Genomic DNA, 17,952 nt, shown 5'->3' on the forward strand with positions numbered 1-17,952 from the left:
GTTGATGAGACATTAGTCATTTTTATTCTGTACAATGCAGCACAGACAGTCTTCACACTGCTTTCTCGGCCAGCTGGAGTGTTTCCAATAATCTGGTTTATGATCACAAACCATTTAGCCGTGTGCAGTTTATCATATTTCCAGGCTTCCTGTTAGACCTGAGGGTTTCTGTGAGGATGACTCTTGCCCATTCCTCTCCTCCTTGCAGCCAGACGTGTCGGTACTCTTGCCCCTGGACGACCCTGCCATGCACCAGCCTCTCTCTGCTAACATGGGGGTGTCTATGCGTGGACTGGAGATTTTCTACTAACCTCTGAACTCTACAACATCCCGCCTCTTGACTCTTCCCCTCCCAACAACTCTTTGATCCCTTCCCACTACTTCCTCTTCCCCCAAAGTGCCCGCCCTTCCACTTCCTGTGGCACTTCCTGTGTGTGGCAGGTTGGAGTCTCTTTCTCTGCTCAGACCCCTCCATCCCTGCATCGCTACTCCCTCCCTGCCTCCCTTCTCCCTCCCTTTTTTGTGAGAAGGCAGTGTATCCCCCCCCCTTTGTTTTTTTTTTCAACAAATGCCCTCATTTGCATGTTTTTTTCATGTTTGTCTTCTTTGTTTTCTTGTTATTTATGGTTTGATTAGATGGGTTGAGATGGAAAATACATTGTGATGTTGTTTTATTAAACTCCTCTGTTACCTCTCTATCACTAATGCCACCGCAAATTTTGTTTACTGCAACAAAAGCTCAAATATAATCTTTCTTAAGCCAATTAAGTGCATTTAAGACATAGATGCTGCTAACAAGCACCGTAGCAGCTGTTTTGCGAGGAGCCATGGGGCCACATGCAGAGACACATCGCTGTCTCCGGGGCTGCCGGAGTGTTGATTACTTTCCTTTTGTGTGTAAATCACATAATTGGAAGAAAACTGAATATGTGTCTTTTTTTTCATCCAGCACACTTGTTCCCTGTCAGTCGGAAGCATCCATCAGGTGCAAATGCGACATCATCAAGTGTTCAATTACGCTGCCCCAAGGGACTTTGAGCACACACACACACACTCTACTACAACACACTGGATATGAACACATCTATTTGCCAAATTGCTGATGCTGTATTGAGCAGCACATCAGAAACTCATTCCATGTTTAGTGTGTCACACAGGGACTGAGAAGAAACCCTGCCCATGGCTCTTCTTTATTGTTTAACAGAAAAGTGACTCTGCCTTTTGATCGATTTTTATGGCTTAGATTGTCCAGGATGACCAACAATCTGAGGGCCATAAAAACTGCTGATGCTGGGTATTAGAGATGACAGAGGTGGACATACGGATACGCATCAAAATAATTTAGCCCTGTGGTGGCTTATCATTTCTCCAGCCTGTTTGCAAATGCTTTGACCTTGCTCTGTGAAATGTATGTTTCATTCACTGAGCGGCCTCCCATTGATTTGTGTTGCTCTTTTTTTTTTTTGCTTTTACGTTGCCATCTGGGCTGAATAATCACTTGATCCATGTGTTGCAAACAAAGTCCACACTGACTCCCCTTTTCTTCTACTATTCACAGGCCTTCAACAAAAACAATCTGATTCTGGAGGAAAGAAATAAGTACTTCAACCCACAGCTTGCCGGGAAGACCTACACCAATGCATATTTCACCGACCTCAACACCTATGATGACTATTAGCACATGGCATAGCAGGGGGATGTTCATTTGGACTTTTCTTTGTGCTTTGTATTGAGATTCGTGACACCATGCGTGGGATGGTCCCACTCTGAAACTCTACGGCAGCTGGTATGTGATAAAACAGACACATGGTGTTGCCAACAGAGGGAAATACCCACTTTCTCTCAGGTGCCTTGGGGTACACTTGGAAAGCTCAACATTTTGCAGACATATTTTGCCTCCAATCTCACTGAGAAACTGGATTTCCTAATGTGGACAAAAACAAAAAAGGGAGAAAAAAAAGAAGAACTAAAAAAAAAAGGGAATTGTGGGAAATGTGATCCCTACTAACTTTCCTGTGACGCCTCTAAAACAGACCTGCATTTGTAATGATGGGAAATAACCACAAATCGCTTTGCATGACTTCATCTGATGTGTTTTGTCTCTTTCGTTTTGCATGATTGATCGCATTCCAGGGTTCGGGGGACTTGCAAGCAGCATCTTTTTCTGGTCTTTGGACTGGTTTTTGGAGTCATAAACACAAAGGCTGCTGCATCATGGTGATGCATCATGGCTTTTACCTTTTACCGGCTCAATATCCATCTCCCAGTCCTAGAATCAGGATGTAGATATTTGAAGTCTGTGGTCATGTTTATCCATGCCTTTGTTTTGTTTCTCTAGCAGCTAGAAGTGATTGAGCTACCGACGCAAAATTCTTTTCTCACTTTTTTGCTTTTTTTGTACAGGATTTTAAGTTTGAAGCATATGTCTGTAGATTTTCTAAATACATTTATTCAATGTCTCAAGTGTTTAAAGATTTTCTTTCAAAAAGAAAAAAAAGGTTTATGTGCATTCTGGCAAGTAATTGGGAGTATCCATATCAGCCTGCATCAAGTTTAGTCTTTGTCATCGTAATTTTTATATATTTTTTGTAAAAAAAAAAAATAATGTTTTTGAATTTTGATAGTGTTCGCTATTCCTTTGCCTTCTTGAGTTCAATATGTATTTGTGAGAGCAGGATGTTAACAGCATTTACTGTACAGATGGAGCGTAGCAGATTCTCTTCCCCAGCTGGAGTGCTACACCCGTATACTGTAAGATGAAATCCGTTCATCTGTTAAGAGTGTATAACCAAATATTAAGGTTATTCAATGGTTCAGTTGCAACTAACTCTTTTTACATGTTTGCTTGTGTTACTGTGCATAAATTAAAATTGCTTCGTACACAAAAACTGGTCAGAGTCTGGTCATTTCCTGTATATGGAAAGTCCCAAATACTCAAAAATAGACGCTTAGTGTCTAATTTTTTTGTATAAAATTATGATGGACTTGTGGATTTCGTGCCTGTCAGGGTATGGGTTTTGTTGCTGTGGTAATAAGTCTCAGCTAAAACATGATTGATTACCATAGGCATGCTGGTGGCAGTCCACATGCTACAAAGTGAAGCTATGAGCAACACGTCCTCACTAAAATAAACATGGGACCAATAAAGCCACAAAAGTCAAGGTAAACAGGGCTATTCGACCGGGTGGACTTTCACCCAGGAGTCTGAGTAAAACAGCTGTTTTGTGTCACTCGCTGTTATGTGAGTAACATCTCTATTAATGCATACTGTATAGATGCAGCCGGACACTTCAGTCCAGTGTGGTTTGCTGTGACAACTTTGGAGAGTTGGATATTTTCTGTAGAAAAGCACTGTAAACCCCACAGCACGTACTGTACCCCAGCGCCTCATAAATCACCCAAAACCAGAGTGAAAGACTCCATCCACCTGTTTTTAAAGGAGTCTTCAGCAGGGCCCTGCAGTGACAAATGGCATCAGGAGCAGTGGAAGGATACCTGAAGGATACAAATCGTGCAAGGCAGTGGGGCAAAGGTGGTGGGGGCGCTGTCCAAACTCTAATCTGTATGATGGGATGTAATATCACACGCCGTGCTGTTCTCCATCAACCTTCAACCTGACATCCCATCTGTGTGCAGAGGGTAATGGAGGGGCTGTTATTAATCACCCCGCTGTTTGGTTGGTTGAGGGTCTGACTTCAGAGAATCAATCTCTCTTTACCTTGACTCCATTCACACTACATGAGAAATGCAGCGACAGACACACACATGTAGGAGTCCTGTGTATGTAAAGTGTGTGTGTTGGGGAGAAAAAGCACAATTCCCATATAGCCCTTCCCAAAGACATTTTTTAGATTGCGTGCAGGTTGTATAAATCTTTCATTTATTCCACAGTGACCTCATCCAACCCTGATTGATGCACCATTACTGGATTCACACATGATGTGCATATATTTCTGTACACACACACACATCCAGCAGTGTCGTGTTGAAGTGTTCCTCAGCACTTTCATCATTCCATGAATTTTCCAGCAACATGAGCTACGCAGCTCGCAGTCATTCAGACACATGTGACATTCCACTCTGACAGCAGGGCCAGGGACGATGAATGACTTTCCCAAAGTGGCATTCGGGGACTGCTAAAGGTCAGCGCTAAAGGTCACAGGAGCAGATCTGCTGCATGTCAGAGAAACCGACTGTGTGAACACTTGCATGTGTATAAAGGAGTCAAAGTGTCCTGAGACAGTAACTTAGCCTGTGTTTCTACACAGTGTTTAGTTTTTGACAAAAACAAATTTCAGCAGTTCCCTTACTCACCCTGTACTAAATGTCCCAACTCAGATTAGATGGACTGCGATGACATATTTATTCATTCATGATCCATTTTATGATAAACCCCATCTAGAAAAACATTGACTTTAAATGGTTTAAATAAAGGTTATCAAAAGTTTATCAAAAAATAATTGTATTAAGCACAATTTGAATATTTTATTATTAAATAGTAATATAAGATTAGATAAATATAAGATAATAAATTCAAACTACAAAAAAATCTACATACACTTAAATATAAATAAAGGATTTTTTTATTAAAAATAAATTATGTAGTGTAAAATATAAAAAAAACTTTAAAAATTCAAAAGATAATCAAAACAATGAAAAACAAAGAGAATTAAAAATGACATTATTTTTAAAGTTTTTTTGAACATGGAAAAAATTGTATTTAACTAACTAAAAAATGAATCAAAGTACTGGAAAGAGGAATCTAATTCATGTAAGAAAACTGGAATCCAAATCACTACTACACAATACAATAGCTATTATGTCAGTTATGCACATGTGATGCCATTAAAATATGAATTTGAATGACTAAATAATATACATATGTTATAATAAATAGCTTTTTTCTAACACAGTCCATTCAGGAGCTCTGTTAATTAGCACCCTGTATACAGAGGCCTCTGAGTGGCAAACAAGGTGAGTGAGTGAGATTGTTCCTGTCAGGCAGGTAACAGAGCGTGAACATCCCATTAAACACCTCTTTTTCCTCTTGAGACCAGATTTTCTCTCATTCACATGGATCACTGTGCTTTAGACTGGTCCTTCTGCACCTCCCCGAGCAGGCCACCACCCCGTTAGCTCTGAGACATCAGCGGGACCCAGTGTACAAATGCCCCCAAATGATGTCCCCAGACAACAAGTGGCCGCTGCAGCTGCTGCTGTTTTTTTTATAGTGCCAGTTAAATCCAGCCAAAAGTCTTTAGTCATTTGTAAAGAGAATAAGAAGATAGTTGGGACAAGACCACATGCAGTCAGCACCGCAGATGCTCTTAAAAATGCATCTGAGACAAAAGCCTGTGATGAATGTATGCTGATGTTTGTATGAGCTGGGAGAAGTGATGAAAGTAGATGTTGACTAAACAACCCCAGGGAAGACTATTGAACAATTTATGAGCTGTCATGACATGTTGTGTGGGTTTTTTGCAGTAGGAAAATAACAGTGATTGTCGATGCCTCTCATGCTGAGGGGTCCTGGAGCAGGGGTGGGGTTGCAGTTAGCGCAGTTTAAATGAGATACATTTCACAGCAACACTGAGGTCTACATTACCTTACATTCACCCTGAGGTTTTCTCCACTCAGGGTGGAGCCTCACAGTGGATTTTGCACAGCATTTGTTACTTTGAAGCTGTGAATAGAAGAACTTAGACATGCGATGCTTTAACTGTCCAACGGTGTATTTGAACATCCCACCCTTAGATGTATTTATCTCCATCTGCTGCCGCACTTTGAGAAAAAAAGGTTTCTAATGAAACTGCCACAGATTTGTTGAATTGTATTACATCTGTTGTTGGTGTCACTTTCTTCAGATTGCACAGCGATCTCTCTGTTTTTTCCTGCTCTCAGCTTTTTCTTCATTCCAGACAGAAGGAAGCACAACTTCCAGCATCGCTCACTCAGACAGATATGTGTGGGCAGATAGGAAGCTGGCATGCTGCGGCCAGTTCCGTCATGCCAGACTGAAGGATGAATGTCAACCGTAGGCACTAATGCCAGCTGAGAGATGCCACCATAGATTCCACCCCAAGACATCTGGAATCCCAGGTGCCCATCCCGCCGATCCAGGTCTCAGCTGCAGGAAGCCAAAAGTCCTCATGGATGCCAAAAGCCTCGTAACACCGGCCAAGCCACACAGAAGCTTATCAGCTCCACCACAACCCTTTGTGGGCCTATTCACCTCAATCAAAGCTGTTATTTAGGTAACGAGCCAAAATGGCGGATATCGCTGCGCTCCAATTACCCACTATGTCTCCTCCATCTTTCCCTGCCAGCTTCCCCACAAGCAGTGATTCTCCTCAGCATGCCCAGCTGCTCTGGCGCTGTTCCGCTTCCTTAGTATGAGCGCAGAGGGGGACCTTTCAAAACAGAAGGGCTCTGTCAGCGCTCGAGTCACTCACAAGGGCTATTGATCACCACCATGGTTAGCAGGTCTTATCAATACAGCAAAGGTGTCTCTCAGAGAGCGATGCCACCGGCACTAACAGGTGTTCAAGGTGACAACATGGAGTCACAGTGACACCTTTTTTCTTTATTATGTGACCTTAAATCCACAAAAAATCAAGCTTATTATTGAATGTTTGTGAATATCCAACAATTACATGAGCTGATCATTACATGTTTTTTGTTCACCAGCATGATTCTCATTATATTCTGAAGAAGCCACTAAAAGTGTTGTGTTTATTTCTATCATCGGAGAGGCTGCATGTACACCAGATCCCCCTCATTTGGATCTGTTTTAGCTGAACAGTACCTAATGTTGTTTTGCCTGTTGGATAAAATATTAAAATTGTATAATATCGGGTCAGTAAAGGAGTCGTTCATCATTCTGTTACCTTCAGTCTCTTTCTGCAGTTGCTTTATGTCATTGTGTTGGAGCTGCAGATCAGTCATGGTGCTGTTCAGCTCTGCTCTCAGTGACACCTCCTTCTTCTGCTCCTCTTTCACTGGCCGTCACTCTTGAATCCACAGCGTCTAATCTGCTTTGTTGTTCTGAGGGGCAGAACAGCAAGGCCATTTTCTATGATATATAACTGTACAGTGAGTACAAGAAGAAATAATTGTATAATTCAGCATGATAAGCATAGTACTGACGCCAACTTTAAGGCAACATTTGAAGGATCTTTTACAAATGAGAGAGATTCGCTCCACTTGTTTCTCTCTTCAAAGACCCTTGTCTTGACTTTGGAAGCTATAAGAAGATAGTCCTCTACTACAAAGCCTGTCGTGCTTGTACAAGCATCACCACAAGATGGCACTGTATCCTCCACACTGGTCCTTTAATACTTAATTCATCATTCAGACATTAACCAAAGTACAAAGGAGATGGTTTATTTTAGTTCAGTCAACATGTGGGATGTTTCCAGCTGTCATACCCGTCTTTTCTTTCTCCAGGTCGCCTACGATTATCTTCTGGAGTTGTACTTGAGTCTCAGTGGTACTCAGCAGCCCTGTTAGAGTGGCCACTTCTCTGCTCTGATAGTTCAGGTCCTCTTTGCTGGCTGCCACTCTCTGTACAACACCTGGCAGTCCTGCTGATAGCACTAGAATTGAGAAAGAATGTGAAAAACGCTGCTTTTGTGCATTCAACAGATCCATTCAACAAGCCCAACAAAATCCAATCTATTGTAAATACTGTCATAAAAAAAACAAATGAAAACATTCAAAGCATGGCCTTGGGCAAAATTCATCTCATCACAAAAATGAATACCTTGAAACCAAACTTCAAACAAGCCAAAAGATTGACTTTTGTGGAAACGGTTTGAGCTTTTACATCTAAATGACTTGTGTTTCACTGAGAAGCTGCTGGTTATGAAGCGAGGAATGTGCACAGACGCCTGTGAAACTCTGTGGATATTATTTCTGCAGCTGCAAAGTCAGGATCTCATTTATTGTCATCCTCAGAAGAATAAGCAATTCTCCAACGCTGTTATGAATCATCTGTTCATAATATTTGTGGCAGAGTGTTGAGATGAACCTTTCACTCAGCCTTATTCTACTGTCACTGGTCATTATTCACAACCATTTTACATATCCCGTCCTTTACACTTGGCTGTGGTTAGGAATTTTAACACTTACACTGCCATATGTAGATGTACTGCAACATTACAACTAAAAAAGACATCATTTGTTGTCTCGGTTGTTGTCTTTGCACTGCTGGCTGCAAAAAGAATTGTACCCTGACCTCAGCTGCATTTTCTTTCTCCAGCTGAGTCATCTTGTTCTCAGCAGCCAGCAGCTCCGCTCTCCGCTCCTCCACCTTCTTCGACATATTAACCAGATCAGCGGTTAGAAGCAGCACTTTTTTCCTTTCCTCCTCTGCCTGAACCTCTCCATCTCTCAGTCTGGTCTCCAGATTCCTCAGCTCTACCCTCTGCTCCACCACCATGGACTCCATTTCATGCACCATGCAGATCTCAGATACTTGGTATTTAAAATGGTCAAGGTCTGACAATGACCCTGTAGCTCCTGTCTGAACATAGCTTACAGTGTACTTAGCAGTGCTCGACTGTAAGTAAACTAAATAAAGTAAACTAAAAGTAAAGTAACTAAATCCAGCTTATTGCCAGGGGTGGAAAATAACTGATTACATAGTTCATACCTTTTGTTTATTTGAGCCTGCAAATGTGATGCTGTTTGATGTTTCCAGTTGTCACCTATCCTGACCCATCAGAGAGGAGGTGTTTATTGAATGTTTTTGCAAAACATCTGGAAAGCCTGTTTAAACTCGTGCAAAGGAAGCCGCTGATAAAGAATTCTGGTCATGTGTGGGATTGTAACACGATTTAAACCTGCAGGGCTGCGATCAGGTCCTCTGAGTCTGTGACAGGAATGATGTCATTGAAATCTGCACTGGTGGAAAATTACTAAGACATATTCTCTGTGCACAACAGGTTTTTTTATGTCAAAGGTGGATGAACTGTTGTGAAAGGTGAGTTGTTGCAGAAATACCACAACATTACAGCATAAGTGTTTGTCTAAGTAATTTTCCATCAGTGCAGATCTGATGTGTTTTGTTGACTTCATTCTTGTGTCACACACACACACACACTTATACACCTTGATTTCAGCCCTGCAGATGTAACTTATGTTCCCACTGTACTTGTGGCCTGTGTTTGGTTCAGACTTTGGGTTTCATCTGATGTTTTGCCATTTGACCTTCATATCGCTGCTTTACTTTTTTTAAGATAAGATTTTTGTTAGTAGAGTCTGTTTGCACAACTTATAAAAAACAGGCTTTCCAGACATTTTGTAAAAACTTTTTTGGTACAAATATATCTTATTAAAAAGTCTGTGAATGTTAAAAAGTTCTGCTATAACTAATATCCCACAGTCCCAATGCATACAGAGAATTTTTTATTTTATTTTTTAATTTCCCCAAGGGGCTGCTATTAATTTTTCATTTCATTACAGCAGCTGCTGTCCTGCTGCTTTGCTGTTTGCTGCGAAGGCAACTGAGGTGTGACATAAAAGTTTTTGATTTACAGACGCACACTTCTAGACTCTGATAGCAGGGGACAGGAAGAGAATGGAATGTATGAACTGTAGGTGCTTGCCTGTAGGAGCTGCTTTTTAATAATGCGGCTGAAACCTAAAAGAAGGATCAATAAAGTAAAAAGAATTAATAAAGTTTATCTTTATCTTATTATCTATTTATCTTTTTCTCGCACAGAGAAGGCAAGAACTGTTTTAATGCCACTGTTATTTATATTATTTAAAAAGATTTGAAAGAAGAATTCTATAGGCTAGTTCACATAGATCTTTTTTTCATCTTGTGGTTTTTACAACACTTAAGAAAAGTTTGTGTGGTGATCCTATGTTCTTTGTTCTAGTTTTGTGTTAGGTCATTTTATTCTCGTCCTTGTGTTTCCGAGTGTGTTGTAGCTGTGTTTCCTGTTTTCTTTTAAAGTCTGTGGCTGTGTTCGAAATCACTCCCTAATCACTACATAGCCCTATATAGTGCCTCCGCCATTTTGTAGTGCTGTTCGAATTCTTAGTGAGAAATTATAGACCCCATATAGGGCCCTCGATGTATCCCACAATGCATCTTGAAAAACATTGCGCAGACCGGCAAAAGGAACAGGAACAGAAGTTACGTCATGTCTTATAAACATAATGATCAGTTTACAGAATGCAGCGTGACCGGTTGTGTTTGTTTTATTTATGTTTTGCCATAAAACGTTTATTGGGCACAAATTATAACTGCTAACAACAGAGATTGTTTAGCCGGCAGAGATCGGCTCGTTAAATTCGCGACAGCAATGACGTCATTAACAGCGACAGAAAAGGACAGAGGTAGTGTCCGAAATGTCTGAAAATGCTGTCACAATGAGGTCACTATATGGAGCCTACATAGGGAGTGAGTAAGTGATTTCGAACACAGCCTGTGTTTCCCGTGTATTCCTGACTTAATTCCTACTGTTTTCCTTTGGAACTACCTGCCATGCCCTGCTGTTCCTCACCTGTGTCTAGTTATGCTCTTGTATTTAAGTCCTGTGTTCCCCTTTGTCCTTGTCAGACTGTCTGTGATTCCATCCCTGTGTTTCCATGTTGTTATGTCCTGTGCAGATCCTCTGTGTCCCTCAGCTTGTTCCTATTTCCCCTGTTTCCCTGTTTGGATTATCTGTACCTAGGTTTGGTTCGTTAATGTTTCCCTCCTGGACTTTTGGTGTTTGTTGGATTTTTGGTTTTAATAACGCTCTCCTTTTTTCCCACGTTTGCCTCCGGAATTGTCTGTGTTCTGTCCTCTTTGAACTTTCACACAGCAGTTTGGGTCCTTATCATTTTGCTACAGTAATGTCATCAGACTCCACCTGTCACATGACCACTGCATTAATGTATGTACTGCATGTATTATTTACATGAATCTGTAGTAAAACACATTTGGTGACTCTCCTTACAGTGTGATCTGTATGAAACTTGAAGCAAGCTGCGTTTGCCTAATTAGCTCCAAGTGTCATTGTTTGTTTTACCTGTGTGGCTCAGCAGATGGCGGGAGTTTACTGCAATAAGATCATTCACAAGGTGTCAGATAAGTGCCAATCAGAGACACAAACTTGTTTTTCTTTTCTGTGCTATATTCTCTGAGGGACGGCCTTAAATGTTTACTGTTCATTACAGTCTCCCATGTGGAAAACCCTTCACATCTGGTGCCTAGAAGGCTAAACAAACTGAAAGAGTGTTTTCAAATCTCATTTGACCCAAGTCTGAGTCCTGGTTGTGGGAGCATGAAGCAGCATAGCTGATATCTCATTAGAGTCAGAGTAGAGGTCAGAGTGAAAAACACTGCACTCATCACCTGCAGGATGACAAATGAAGCCCTTCATGAGCCACAGGAAGGGAAGAGAGCAGAGAGAGAAAGTCAGAGAAAGAGTCAAGTCCACAGATAGACGAGAGGTAATGGCAGAGATGGGAGAGAAACTCAACGACGGGGAGTTTCTCTTCTGGTGCTGGAACAGCTTTCATTTTCACACATTATAAGGGTTTTTGTTTTGCTGCATTTTCCAAAATTTTACAGTAGCAGGCCGAGCAGCCCCCTAAGGTATGGTTTGTCGGTGTGATTAATGGAAGCGCTCAGTGAGACACTTAAGGGATTCGTGCTCATAAGAAAATTGATTACCTTTAACTAGGAAACAATGGAGGATGAGGAAGTGTAATGACTGGGTACCTGTTCTACTTCACAGTCATTACATGGTTCAGGAAAACAATCAGCATGTTTTGGAAAACGCTGCATTAATTGCTCTTGTAAGTATATGAGTAAAAAATGTGGGATTATCAACATCATACAACACAACAGAGTCTAGTTCTGTTCCTTTAAAACTTTGACAGTTTGCAATCACATTAAAAAAGTCATTTTTCATTCATCCGTGTTATTTTGAAGCATATTGCAGGAAAAAAAACATCCAGTCACCCGACCCTTTGCTTCTTTTACAAGGTTTTACAAGGAATTCTTCTCTGGATTAAACCAACTCTTCATTTCACCACCTCATTAGATTCATCCTCTCTGCTAATGGGCCTTGTGATGAGCTATTGATCTACAGCAAGGTGTCTCAGGATGTAATGAAACGACTACAAACAAAACAGTACAGAAAGAAAATAATCTGTTACAGACTGTAGAAGGTGTTTCTGTATTTTTTGCATTCAATACTCAGAATGACTGCATGTTGAACACATTTCACTGTTAAAATCTTGCTCATAACTTTGAAATTCAGGACTTTTATTACTTAGGACTAAGGACATTTAATTTAGTGGTCCAAAGAAGTACCATATGTGAAAAAGGAGAAACAAGTGGGAGAGAGAACAGTACAGTGTAGTTCCCCCTGCAGCCTCTGGGGGTTGGCTGCAAAAGTGAGTCAATCTATATTGCCTCCCATGTTAAAATGCTACTTTTTATATGACTCATCTGTTATTATATTAGGACTTACATTGTTGTATAATTATGGAAGTGAAGGCTTTGAGTGACGTGACTACTGATCCATCTCAGCTCCACCTCTTTGCCTGTACTGGGAGTTTAGGGGCAAACATGGCAGAAGTTGAGCCAAACACAAAACCTACTTATATACTGTCTGTAGTACAGATAGAAGATGGCGTCTTGACTTCCTAATGTTATCCATATGTCTGAAAAGTAATGTAAAAATAACCCATGCTCAGCCTAAATACATGTCAATCAACCATTAACCCTTCTAACACGATTGCTGATTTGTCAGCATGGCCAAAGAGATGATAACAAATTTAACCTCTGACCACCTTGAAGAAAAAGAAAGCTGCCTTACTTAGTAGAACTCCTCCTCAGAGATGTGATGTTGGCTATTAGTGATGAGGTTTTTCATTTCCGGAAGAGGATCAGATAAATGAATAGGCGGAGTGAGTGATGACGGTAATTAGGACAGAGTTGTCCTTTCTCCACCTCTGCTCTTCAACCTTCTCTGGACCTTTAAGGACTTTCTGTCTGTCTCAGCCTTGAATAAAAGATTAATAACGCCCAGTCTATCAGAATGCTGTGATTATTAAAAAGCCTTCAGCCTGGACGAGAACATTGGCATGTTTTTAGTATCAGCCATGCAGTGATGTTTACAGTCCATACAGGCCTTTCATCTACAAAGAGATGGGAAATATGATAAGCAATTTTGTATTATATGCAGCCTGTAATTATCCTGAATCCCATTGATTTACTTCACATCCAGCCTGGCCAGACTCCCCACAGATAGTTTATTGATACAGATATCCAGGCTCCGACTTGATTCTAGTGGTTCAAACATGGCTCTATTATATTTCCTACAGTTCTCCATTTATTCAATGTGTGCTTCGCCTGCTGCTCGGTAAGATTTGCAAGGCAGTAGAATTTGATCCCTCGCAGAACAAATTGAGATGTACTGTACTTGCAGTGCTCAGCAGTAGGGCTATCCAGCAGCTCGGAGAAGCCATGTTGTGCTGACTAGACTTGAGAGCTCAGCTCACCACACACACACACACACACACTTACACAATGGACCTCTATTCCCATGCACCACAGAGAAAACTGAAAAAGTGCATGCTTCTGTGAGTGTGCTTTGTGCAAAATGGTACATAAAAATTCACTGAGTGGAAATGCAGCTCTGCATAAGTACTCTTATATATATGGGCTGTATGTGTGGGTACCATATGAAAAAATATGAGGATGTCCATTACTCAATGCTGAACAGAGGAGAAGTTTGAGCACCGCTCACAGTTTTCCCCTCAGATGGTGAAAGCAGCAGCAGGCAGGATGAATCTGGGTTTTAGACGCATAAACACCTCTGAGAGTCAGCCGGGGGTCTCAGAGTTCATAGGATTGATGTTGTAAAGCCTTATCCCCCCCACTCACTCTGTCCCAAGCACACACACATATACGCAGAAAGGCTCCTTCTCAGCCTCCCTCCCTTCATCTCTCCTCTACTCTCCCCACTCACCTTTTCTCATGATTAGATTGACTGGCTTTGTTTTGGTCGCAGCAGCTCAGGGCTAGAGAACCACTATGAAGGGGAATTGCCTTTAACCGAGATGAGGTTTGTCTCAGTTCGCTGTCGGCCCCAGTTTTAAGCCACGGGGTATACAGGGTGCATTGCAGCACATTGTCTGTGTGCGTTATCCCTGGCCCCTGGCCAACAGAGGCAGATCTCTTCTCAGAAGGTTTGCCTTTGTTTGCACTGCGTACCCCCTTTTTAAACCAACTATAGAAAGAGCCTGAAAGTGTTTGGAGGAGAAACCAAAGCCAGAAACAAACTGTTGTCATTATTGCATCTATACTGATGGTTAATTCAAAATCAAAGCACATGATCTACAGCTGGTGTGACATTGGGTCGTCCTAGAAATTCTTCCAGTGTGATCGTTATGGGCATCATATTGAGGAATGGACGTACTTACGGAGAGAGCGCCACAGCACTAAATCAGTGGATTTATGCTTACAGTTGCCTTGCAGGCAGGCGCCACTACTTTTTTTTTTTTACTCCTCTTGCTTCTCCTTAGGAATCATATCAATTCGTCCTCATTTTGCTTCATCCTGTGGTAGTGGCATGAAAGCTAAGATGCAGACAAGGGAGGAAAATGAGTGTGTCTCATGTGTGTGTGTGTGTGTGTGTTTGTTTTTGTCAGACAAAGTGAGGTAGAGAGAAGAGAGAGTAAAGGAAAAGAGAAATAGCAGGGAGGATGCCAGGTAGAGGAAGGGAGGGTGTGTGTGTGTCACACAAAGAGTTGTCTGGCCTGAAACGAAATGCCAACCAAATGAGGACGGATCAGGGGGCCGAACGCAAGCCACTCTGAGCCCCCATTACCAAGCACAGAAGACGGATGGGACTGCTCCTCTTGAGGACGAAAAGAAACACACACACATTCAAACACATCCTAACGTGTATACCAGAGACCTCAAGGACACTAACAAGTACACAAACACGCACACTGTATATATTACATACAAAGGCATGAATAGAATCACATAGATACCTGGGAGTGTTATGATGCTGTGTTCAGTGTTCTTGTTTTCTGGTTATTTTGGTATTTGTGTACTTTCATGGTTTGGGTTATTTCCTGTTTTGTTTTGAAAGTCTGTTGTGCCCCTGTGTGTTCCTGTGTGCTTTGCTTCCTCTTGTTTTCCCGCCTTTGTGATTTCTACCCCGCCCTGACTGTACTCACCTCTCGTCTCGTTACCTTGTGTATTTAAGTCCTGTCCCCTTTGTTCTTGTCAACCTATACTGTGTCATGTCCTGTGATCCTACCCCTGTTTACCTCCATCTGGTCCCTGAGTGTCACACTGCATCTTTCCTGTGTTTCTGTGACTCTGGTGTGTTCCTGTTCCCCGACCTCTGGTGGATACTCTGCCTTTGTTTGGTTTGTTTTTTTGTTTCTTTGGACTCTTTAGTTATTCCTTGTATGTTTGTGTTACCGGACCTTTTGGCTTCTTAAAGCTCACCTTTTGTTGAACCTCACCTTTTGAAGTGTGTAGTCACACCTAACAGGGAGGGCTTACATGTGTGCTCTGCATTATCTCCAATGAGAACTTCATTTCAGTGTTATCAGCAGCAAATAAGAGAATAACACCACAAATGCTTAACAACAACACTACCCCAGGATGCAGCCAGCATAGAGGAGCAGGCACACACAAACCAACACTGTGTGCTTGTCTGACTGTGTGTTGTCTTCACAAATTTGACAACAAAAACACAACAAATAATTTCCTCCCAGTGTTCTCTAACGGCTGCACGGTGTAACTTTATGGGCCGTGACTAAAACTCTTATTATTATTAATGTCAGTGGTTTCCATCAAAAGGAGAACAGAGGAGCTGTGATGCAGAAGCAGCTGAATGAGCAAGATTTATGGAGCAACCCCAGCGGCAGTATGCCCATATCAAAACGGCAAGAGGGCAATCAAGCCTTTTACAATGGCTGAGCATCAGACAGTTCTCCTGCTATAATACAATACTAATATCATCCCTGCTGAGGGGGAAAGAGGTTGGAGAGGTTTTGACGTATTCAGTCCAGAGCCATTTTACCAACTGCTGTTTATATCAAGTTTTAATGGACGCACACAAAGACTTACATCAGCTCAATTCTGTGAGAAGCAAAAATTATACCTTTTGTTGTTATCACGTGAAATTACTGAACTATGAACTTTTCTGTAGCTTTTACATTTGTAAACTTATTTATAACAACACCTAAATGTTAAAAGCATAGAAGACACGTTTAAAATCTACGGTATTTAACATACTCTTGTTTTTGGTAAATGTTTACATTTTAAGTGTTTTGTGTGTGTTTCAATATTTGGGTTTATAGATGTAATAATACAACAGATGCACTGACTGTCATGACATAAATGGTGGTTGGAAAATCAATGTCATTGTCACCACTTTGTAGTGATTATTTGCTGTCAGGCGTTACCGAACATATGTGGGCAGATCTGTTTCAAAGGGGCTGGACTTTACACAAAAGTGACAGGAGAGATCAGGACAGAAATAAATGTAATGTGTGTGATGAATTAGAAAATGTTGGAGGATGCAAAAGGACACTGCAGCCATCTTTTGTATTTAAGAGTTTGGTTTTTCTTTAACTTGTTGTCACCTAATGTTCAAAAATGCACCAGTACTGCTAAACATGGAAATACTGAAATCTAACCACAGAAGCCTGGGCTGTGTATGATAATCCTTTTAAATAGGTCCTTAGATTTTATTGTGCTAATGTCAGTTGAACTTTTTTGGCTTTTTGTTTTGTTTAGTTTATTTCTTTTTTATTCACTTTTATACACAGTCAGTCAAAAAAAAAATTAAAATCAAGCAGTTCATGTACAATAAATAGCTACCCAAAACTGAGAAATTTGAACTGTGCAACCTTCCTAACCCAAACCCTAAATTAAAACTGAGGCTTAGAGCCTCAAGTGAGACATTTTGGTAATGGTCTCAGTGAGCCGACTGTAATATACTTTAAACCACAGCTCTGTGACCTTCCTAACCCTAACCCTAATGCAGAGCTAGAGGTAGGTTCTCGGCTGTAATGAGGCTTAGAGCCTCAAGCGAGACATTTCGGTAATGGTCTCAGTGTGCCGAATGTAATGTAATCTTACTCTAATGCAGAGCTAGGGTTAGGGTTATGGTTATGGTCAGGGTTAGAGTTAGGAAGGGGACAGAGTTGTGGTTCCATGTTTATTACATTCGGCTCACTTAGACCATTACGGAAATGTCTCACTTGAGGCTGTACGACTCACGGCGGCCGAGAACCTAACCCTAGGTCCTCATAAAAATATCCATTAACAAGGTATATAAACATATCTTTTGTAATCTCCATGACTTTTGCAACAGCTTTGAAGTGCACACTTAATAGACAGAAAGTATCCCTACATAGCCTGAGTGGATCAAGTACATGTTGCTTTTGCTTAGTTTTCCAATATATAAGATATTTTTGCAGCATAGAAAGTCATAGACAGTGGTAAACAATTAAACTGATTAGCAACATAAAATCTGGCTTCGACAGCTGCTTTTGGGGCCAGTTAGACCAAAACACTACAGATATTATTAGCAGCACATCTGTCCTTGTTATCATTGTTAGGTATATTTTACAGTATGTCATGCAAGAACAGAAAGTTTACTTGCCTTTCATGGCAACAGTATCCAAGAGGAGCAAGGCTTAGAAAGGTCAATTAATTCAGTATATCCATTCTTTGCTGCAGAAACTAAAGCTGCCAACAAATTTCAATATAAAGCAGCTTTGTTTTGAGGCAAAGATGACCTCAACTCTATTATCCAAGCTAAAGTGAAGCATTCGACATAAAACAAAGAGATAAACAAAGAGGCATTGAAGTTGGCCAAATGTAGCAGATTCCAAGAAGCATCTTTTATTAGTCCAAGCAATTAGTATGAACATCTATGCTTGCAATTTGTTTTCGTCTTTCACCTTTGA

General features: G+C 41.1%; 1 protein-coding gene across 3 annotated transcripts in view; it reads left to right on the top strand.

The window, feature by feature from the left end:
• The window catches only part of sema5a (sema domain, seven thrombospondin repeats (type 1 and type 1-like), transmembrane domain (TM) and short cytoplasmic domain, (semaphorin) 5A), a 116,675-nt gene extending 113,937 nt beyond the window's left edge, over nucleotides 1-2,738 (top strand). For 2 of the 3 annotated variants that reach the window (XM_028433427.1, XM_028433426.1), the window contains one exon: nucleotides 1,559-2,738. In XM_028433427.1, the coding sequence (XP_028289228.1) occupies nucleotides 1,559-1,678 (120 nt within the window). In that variant the 3' untranslated portion in view covers nucleotides 1,679-2,738. Of the gene's footprint in view, nucleotides 1-208; nucleotides 494-1,558 lie in introns of those variants that run through there. The other variant, XM_028433428.1, reaches the window with a different exon arrangement.
• Nucleotides 2,739-17,952: the final 15,214 nt, after the last annotated feature.

Source organism: Parambassis ranga, chromosome 20 (assembly GCF_900634625.1).
Source record: "Parambassis ranga chromosome 20, fParRan2.1, whole genome shotgun sequence".
Taxonomy (NCBI): Eukaryota; Metazoa; Chordata; class Actinopteri; family Ambassidae; genus Parambassis; species Parambassis ranga.